This window comes from Aythya marila (genome assembly GCF_965140915.1).
Source record: "Aythya marila genome assembly, chromosome: W".
In the NCBI taxonomy this organism is placed as follows: domain Eukaryota; kingdom Metazoa; phylum Chordata; class Aves; order Anseriformes; family Anatidae; genus Aythya; species Aythya marila.
The window spans coordinates 18,005,229-18,013,968 of NC_139081.1; the positions used below are offsets into that span (position 1 = coordinate 18,005,229).

At 49.7% G+C, this 8,740-nt stretch overlaps 1 protein-coding gene across 1 annotated transcript; it reads right to left on the reverse strand.

Annotated features, from left to right (window-relative positions):
• Positions 1–450: 450 nt before the first annotated feature.
• LOC309889526 (zinc finger and BTB domain-containing protein 7C-like) lies at positions 451–6,719 on the reverse strand (the record flags this gene model as incomplete). Its single annotated transcript, XM_082782373.1, is given in 5 exon segments — positions 451–466; positions 4,715–4,956; positions 4,958–5,844; positions 5,847–5,920; positions 6,643–6,719. Coding segments are annotated over 5 exon segments (1,296 nt in total).
• Between the last annotated feature and the right edge of the window lie 2,021 nt (positions 6,720–8,740).

The following is an 8,740-nucleotide window of genomic DNA, read 5'->3' on the forward strand; positions in this document are numbered from 1 at the left end:
CTCCTGACTCTGGTTTGAAACGACTTTCTCATTTCAACATTCCTTCATGGTTTCTTTTCCCAAAGCAAGGGTTTAAAAAAGCTCTAGATCGAAACATTTCTGATCCTTCCAAAAAACTTTCTTTACCTTTTTAAGCAACTGAAGTTAAAATGCTCAAAACAGGGTTTGTCTGATCTTTAGAAATAGCCAAAAAAACAAAGTAACAAAATTCCCCTTTTCCATCCAGGTTTTGTCTGGGTGATATCCAAAATCTTTTTTGATTGTTTAGGGTCCCAACACATCCCACACAGCCCCACAAATCTGACTCCTTCCCTTCTCCAGGCTGTGGCAGCGCGGAGCTACCCTGCCCACCCCACTCTTCCACCAGGACCCCTCTTGGAACAAATTTTGTTGGCAGACATGGGAATTTAACTAAAAAACAAAACAAAACAAACAAACAAACAAAAACCCTTAGGTCCCTTTTGACCTAAAGGGACAAGGAATGTAACATATCAAAACCAAGTCTGGATGGCTTGTGGGCATCCAGTACACCCCATGGGTTTCCCAGCAGAGCTGTCCCAGGGGGGTGGCCGTGCCCCAGACTAAGGCAAGTGACATTTTCGGGAGTGCTGAGGAGTGCAGCAGCCCTGGCCTGGCCTTCCTGGATGGGGCCACCGAAGCCAAGTGTATCGCTGAGTCTAAAGTGCCGGGGGCAGCGGACTGCAGCCAGTGCGTGGTCAGTTCGCTTGGCAGGCCTGTGGCAGTGTCGTGGTTCCACTCAAGTGGGCAGCCGAGCTCCACCACAGCCACTCTGTCACTCCCCCTCCTCAAAGAGGAATGGGGAGAAAATATGATGAAAAGGGCTCAAAGGTTGAGATAAGGAAAAGAAGATCACGCAGTAATTATTGTAACAGGCAAAACAGACTCTGCATAGGGATATAGTAAGATTTATTGCTTATTACTAACAAGCTAGAGAAGTGAGAAACAAAGGAAAGAAACCAAAAGCACCTTCCCCCCCCATCCGCCCTCTTCCACCTCCTCCCCCCGAGCAGCACAGGGGAACAGGGGAATGGGGGTTATGGTCAGTCTACAGCACTTCTTCTCTGCCGCTCCTTCTCGGTCACTCTCATCCCCTGTGCTGTGGGGTCCCACCCACGGGATGCAGTCCTTGATGAACTGATCCGGTGTGGGCTTCCCACAGGCAGCAGCTCTTCCAGAACTGCTCCAGATATGGGTCCATACCACGGGGTCCATCCCTCAGGAGAAAACTGCTCCAACCTGGGTCCCCCACGGGCAGCAGCTCCTGCCAGGTCACCTGCTCCTGCGTGGGCTCCTCTCCACGGGCTACAGGTCCGGCCCGGAATCTGCTCCAGCAGGGGTCTTCCACAGGCCGCAGATTCTGTCGGTGAAGGACCACCTGCTCCACCATGGTCTCCTCCACGGGCTGCAGCATGGAACCCTGCTCCACCGTGGTACTCCATGGGCTGCAGGGGGCTGCTTCACCATGGTCCTCACCACAGACTACAGGGGACTTCTGCTCTGGCGCCTGGAGCACCTCTCCCCCTCCTTCTTCACTGCCCTTGGCGCCTGCAAGGCTGTTCCTCACTCCTCTCACTCTCCCAGCTGCTGTGTGGCGCAGCATTTTTTTCCCTGTCTTAAATCTGCTCTCACAGAGGCACAAAACGACATCGCTTATTGGCTCGGCTCTGGTCAGCAGTGGGGCCCTTACCAAACACGGGGCAGCTTCTAGATCCTTCTCACAGAAACCACCCCTATGGCCCCCTGATACCGAAACCTTGCCACGTAAACGCACTACATTCCACCCCTCACCTCCGTTAAAAGCATATTTAAGATTACTCACAATATACTCTTACTTTACAATTATCACAACAACCTTCACAAACTTCACTTACATCAAAAAGAAAAAGAATTCACCACACCAAAATAAACATAACATCATCACAGCACCGACAAGATAGACATTTTACACACATACCACCCCTCGTCCCTTCACCACACTAACATCTCGCAGTTACTGCTTTCTTAAATTCTTCACAACTTGTACATTCATAACAATCATCCTGTCCATATTTTTCCCGTTACTTCTATCAACTATCATGGGGCCGATGCTGCAGGAAGCATGCGATTCCCTGTGAGAGCACAAGCAGCGGCATGCAGGATATCCTGGCAGAAATCTCTTGCTACGTCTCAATCACTCCACTGCGCTTAAATACATGTCACCCTAAAGAAGAGGTCTCACACTCGAGTAATGCTGAAAATAGCTTAAGCAAGTAAGTAAAAATAAAAACAGCAGCATGCTATTCAAAGTGCTTCCAAATGCATTTAAGAATAAACCAGTGTTTTGGAATGTCCACTTTGCTTAGTGCATTAAAGAAGGAAAAAACCCTCCAGCCCTCCACTGCGTGTGAATGGCTTCATTCTCCTGAGCGATGGGGCATGAGGGATGGCACTGTTGTGCTAGTCCTGACCTTTTGGGGATTTATTTTCTACAAAACCCTTATGCTTTGTATTCAGAAGCTACTGAGCATATGGGGGGATGTAAAGAAGCCCTTATGTTTATACCCACATTAGTAATGGTCCACGCTAGACCAAAACAGAGATGTATTTCCCTAACAGAGATGAGGTTTCCTTCTCTGTTCTGCCCAGATCAGGATCTGTGGTGCAGAAAACAGCTGTGGCCATGGAACTGGTCACCAGCTCTGTTAAAGCACTGCCCTGATTTTGTGTGGGACAGGCAATAAGACATCCCAAGGGCTGGAGGCACACAGCTCCTGGGAGCTGATGTCCAAAACTGAAAGGAGAGCTGCTTTCACAGTGCTCAGCACTCAGCTGGTCCTCCTCCTTCCAAAAACAACTGCAAAAACCCCGCAAGTAGGAGCAGCTCCTCCTGTTGGAAAGGAATGGCTCACTGCGGGGACAGGTTTCATCAGCTGCGGGCTCGCCCCCTGACCCTCTGGGGGGCGAGCAGCCATGAGCTAAGAGGGCTGGTAAGGTTTTAACCTCCAAGGTGCTGATTCAACCTCCCTATCAAAGCCTGGACCAGGGGTCAGGATAGCTCAACTCTCACCCAAGCCCTCCTACTTATTTATGCAGTGGCTGTGAGCCAGTGCCAACATCGCCTTGTGCCTCAGTGTAGACTGAATCCCTCTGGAAGGCTCTACTCTGTTATTGCCATGATGGGAAAGGTGTCGGTGATGGGTCAAGCCGAGTTGCTTCCTTTTTGGCTATTAGCACCTGCAGCATCACATTCAGAACGAGCTCACACATCCGGAGATGACAACCGTGGGGACAGCACCAGCAGGAGCCAGATCCCATCACCTGCAGATGGGAATTAGCAGCGGGCACAGACTTTCCCCTGCAAGTACCAGGGTGAGCCGACTGGCACTGCGAACACCCACCCCAGGCACAATACTCTGCACATAGTAATACAGGGGCTGTTGCGCTAATGGAGCAGAGCATGGAAATTTATTTTCAGGTCAAATCCTCATCATCTGCATAAAATCCACTGCCCTGGTTTCAGCTAGAATAGAGTTAATTTTCCTCCTAGTAGCTGGTAGGGTTCTGTGTTTGGGATTTAGGATGAGAAGACTGCTGATAACATGCTGATGTTTTAATTGTTGCAGAGCAGTGCTTACACCAAGCCAAAGACGTTTCAGCTTCTTGCTCTGTCCTGCCAGTGGGCAGGCTGGGGGTGCAGCAAGAGCTGGGAGGGGACAGACCCAGGACAGCTGACCCAAACTAGCCAAAGGGGTATTCCATCCCATCTGATGTCATGCTGAACAATATATAGGGGTGGTTAGCCGGGGTGGGGGGCCAGCTGCTCGGGGATGGGATGGGCATCGGTCAGCAGGTGGTGAGCAATTGCATTGTGCATCACTTGTTTCGTACACATTATTAGTAGTAGTACTGTTATCATCATTATTAGTATTTTCCTTTCTATTCTGTCCTAATAAACTGTCTTTATCTCAACACACAGGTTTTCATTTCTTTCTAATTCTCTCCCCCCATCTCAGAGAGGGAGGGGGGGAGGGTGGGCGAACAGCTGTGTGGTGCTTAGCTGCCCGCCAGGTTAAACCATAACATCCACTCAAATTGGGATGGGAACACCTCACTCATCCCCATTCCTCATCTAGCTATGTGTGGGCCAAGCTGAGGGTGCCCATGTCCCTCCTCTGGCCATGGAGGGGTGGAGGTGCCAGGCTCTCAGGTTAACGATGTTAGGGATGATGAATCCACCCTTTCAGACCAAAATCTAGCAATTAGGACTGCTCTGGCCCCCGAAAGTGCAGACACTGTCATGTTTAAGCATGTGAAACTTGGCTGATGCCAAAACGATGTGCAAAACCGAACTAATTACATCCCTCAACTAAATAATCCTCCCAACTCAACGCATCCCCCAGCGCATTAGGGATGAAGTTTCCTTGGCTATCTGACCAAAAGCAACCATCTGTTTTCCAGTTCCCTCTCATTCGACCATGGCAGACAATAACGGGGTTGAAAATACCCTATTACTTATTTATGCTTTTGTCCAGAGAGCGGCTGTGATCCCACCAAAATCAGTGGGTTCCTTTTCTTTCTTTCCCTCTTGTCTTTTCCTCTTTCTCAAAGGCACCGCTTATCTCTGCTATGTTTTTGGAGACAAAAGAGATAAATAGCTTGGGAACAATCCACCACCCCCCAGTCCATTGCCACAGCAGAGGTACAGGATGCACACCTGGTAAAGCGGACTTCACAGATAGTGCACGTATACGGCTTCTCCCCTGTGTGGGACCTCATGTGCTGGGGCAGCTTTCCAGCCCCCATGATGAACTTGTTAAAGATGGGACACTGCTGGGATGCCTTGGGCTTTATCTTCCTCTCTTCCTCCAGGGGCCAGGGAGGAAAAACTCCTCTGAACTGGGTAGCACTGAGGAAATTGAGATAAGCACTATAGTTGGTCTCTGCCTTAATATGCCCTTAAGGGAGCTGCTGGAGTGTTGATAAACATGTCCTTGAAGAAATCATTAGGGAAAGGAAGTGGAGGTAGGTCTTCCTTCTCCTCCTCTTCCTTAATCTTTCTCTTTTTGATTACCAGATCCAAGGGGCCATTGTCTACTTGTGGCTCTTCGAGCTGGGAAAAGGAGCTAAAATCGCCATTCCACAGGTGGGGGAAGAAGCTGGGGGTGAAAGGAGAGAGATCTGGCCTCCTTTCTGGGATGTTCACCTTAGGGTACAAGTTTTCCCTTAGCAAAGATTCAATGGAGAAGTCTCGTATCACACCCAAATATCCAGAGGAGTTATTGGCTGGGTAGTGATTTGGAAAGTCTTTAGGTTCTTCTGTGTATGCTTCTTTGGTAAGACCAGACTTAGAAGGGCTTTGGTGACAGCTTACTTCTTGGACATCAGTTAGGTTCTCCTGATTGACAAAATCTTCTACTTCTTCTTCCTCCTCTTCCTTCTCCTCCTCATCTTCATCTTCATCTTCATCCTCCTCATCATCGTCATCCTCTTTGTCATTTTCCTTTTCCACTTCTCTGTCAGGCTCCATGATCTCAAGGCATATGTTGATAATGCACTGGATCTCCAGCATCTTGGTGGTGCTGAGGATGTGCTTGACATTTGAGGTGGTGATGGTGAGGGTTGAGGTGTAGGCAAACTCGATGATGGCAGAAAGTGCTTCAGGCTTGACAAAGTCAATCTCGTAAACATAGGGCTGGTCTGTTAAAGTGCCAGTAGTGAAGAGTTTTTTGAAGTACTTGCTGCAGGCAGCAAGGACAGACCGATGGGTCCAGTATTCCTGGTCCTGTACAATGAGGATGACATTGCAGAGGAGACCGTCATGCTGCTGCTCATTTAAACCACATACACTTCACTGTTGTGGTTTGGGAATGGGATCCCGATAAGATCTTCAATGCTATTGGCTATATTCCCATTTAGTGCCCTAGGACAAAACACAGACGGGGACATCAGCAGGGGGGGTCCCAATCAACAGCACCAAAACAGCCCTGCCGTCTCTCTGTCCTCCTCTCCACTGCCCCACATGCACCTCCATAATCACTTGCTACTACTGCATCTCCATGTTACCTTTAACTCCTCCCCTGTTCTCTGTGATTTAACCTCTGCATCCCTCTGCATCACTTTGTCTCCTTCCTTCTCTTCTCAGTTCCCACACCCCCTACCTTTTCATAACCACCACATGCTCCTCTTCTCTTTCACATCTCTCCCCTGGGATCCTTTTGAAACAATTCCCTCCCCCTCACGTTTCTTCCACGCCCTCCCAGAGCCAACATCTTTCTAGGCACATGTACAATTTGCCCTGTCAGGAGCTATGTGGGAAAAGGGTGATACTGCATTGCTTCATGCTGCTGGGCACCAGTACCCACACTGCTGGCACAAGACTACCCAGGAAGTGTCCTCTTATCTGCATGGCTGTTTGGGGGACTGGTGCAACTGGGCTTCCCCAAAAGGAGGTGCAGTTGGTCTCGGCTGACTGCTGCCTCAGAGTTCTCTAGTTCTGTGCCCCTATGCTATTATCTCATGCCTGGCAGCTGTCCTGTGTCACCTCAGCACATGGAGTTGTCTTGCTGAGGTATGTGGGACAGGGGGAGGCAAACAAGCTGTTTCACAATGTACCTAAATACTCAGAGAACAACGACCAGGTACCCAGCCATGGAGCAAGGGCTGGAGGCAGATGCCTGAACGCTAACTTCATCCATGAGCTGAGCTTGCTCCGGTCCCATGTCTGTTTGGACTTGTTAGCACACTATCAGATGTCCTGTGCATCTGGTGGACACCTTCCCCTGCCAGAGCAGCTCCAGCTTCAAAGGGGAGATTGGAAGTGAGAAGCCCATGCCCAAAAGGGAAACATCTCACAGATAAAAAATAGCAAAAATCATGTTTCCTCTTTCACATGGCTCCAGCAGCCCTTGACATGAGAAATCCCAGGGAAGAAGCACAGCTTCCTCCAGCGGGCTTGGAACACATTGCTGCTGGAACATGCTGAATACATCCAATGGCCAGAATAACTCTGAAGACACAAACCCTTCGTAAGCTCCCAGGACACAGGAAGCATCCCCTCTGCAAGCCCTGCTCCTACCCCTTCTGCAAGGCTGGGACCACCAGGTTCCCCATCCCATGCCATACCACCTCAGCTTCTCTCAATCAGTGCCTGAACACCGAGGAGCCACAGAGGGACTTATTTGTGCCGCTACGAGCATGTCCTGGTGCCACCCTGCTCCACCAGCCAGCCCAGCAGGGGCAGGACCCACTCCCATCGTGAGAGCCTCAGGGGCTGTGCCTGGCTCCAGCCACTGGGCTGGCATTTTTGGCTGAGGACCACAGATCCAGCCCTGCATCCCTCAGCATGAGCATTAGCTCCATGCTAATTACAGCTCTTGTCTGAAACAAATTGATTCATTGCATTGTGCTGTGCTTAACCATGTTAACTAGCTACATTTCAGTCACAGCCCGACTGTCTCTGTATAAAAACCTCTTATAAAATTGCTGATAAATGAAAGCAAGTCTGATGTGTTCTTTAAGGTGGGTGTAAGGTAATAAACAGCAACTGAGCTGGGGAGGAGACACCTTCCTTTTTAGGGCCTTGTATCCTAAAAATAAGTATGAGAAATTACATTTCTGTTGCTATATTTGCCTTTTTCATTTTTGTTTGGAAGGAGAATTAGCATTAAAGGAGTGTTACATGAAGGAATGCATCTTCATGTGAATATGTTTTGATCTTTTATTGCCAGATCACACCGTAAGTGCAAAAGATCAGAAAAAACAGGACATCATACCGCCCTGCCAATTGTTTTCAGAAGTTTCCTTGCTTCTGGACACTTAGCTATTTCCCCCCTGATTCACAGAATCACAGAATTGAAGGGGTTGGAAGGGACCTCGAGAGATCATTGGGTCCAACCCCCCTGCCAAAGCAGGTTTCTTAGAGCAGGCTGCCCAGGTAGGTGGCCAGACGGGCCTTGAATATCTCCAGAGAAGGAGACTCCACAACCTCCCTGGGCAGCCTGTTCCAGTGCTCCATCACCCTCACTGTGAAGAAGTTCTTTTGCATGTTGGTGCAGAACTTCCTGTGTTCTATCTTGTGGCCATTACCCCTTGTCCTGTCCCCAGAAACCACTGAAAAGAGGTTGGCCAAATCCCTCTGCCTCCCACACCTCAGGAGTACAAATGTGTATTTATACACATTGATGAGATCCCCTCTCAGTCTTCTTTTCTCCAGGCTGAACAGACCCAGGTCTCTCAGCCTTTCCTCATAGGGAAGATGCTCCAGGCCCTGTATCATCTTTGTGGCCCTCCGCTGGACCCTTTCCAGGAGATCCCTGTCTTTTTTGTATCGGGGAGCCCAGAACTGGACACAGTACTCCAGGTGAGGCCTGACCAGGGCAGAGTAGAGGGGGAGGATCACCTCCCTTGACCTGCTGGCCACGCTCCTTTTTTATACACGCCAGGATCCCATTGGCCTTTGTGGCTACCAGGGCACACTGCTGGCTCATGGTCAACCCGTTGTCCACCAGGACCCCCAGGTCCTTCTCCTCAGAGCTCCTCTCCAGCAGGTCATCCCCCAGCCTGTACTGATACGCGCAGTTGTTCCTTCCCAGGTGCAGGACTCTACACTTGCTCTTATTAAACCTCATTTGGTTTCTTCCTGCCCATCTCTCCAGCCTGTCCAGGTCTTGCTGAATGGCAGCACAGACTTCTGGCGTGTCGACCATTCCTCCCAGCTTTGTGTCATCGGCGTACTTGCTGA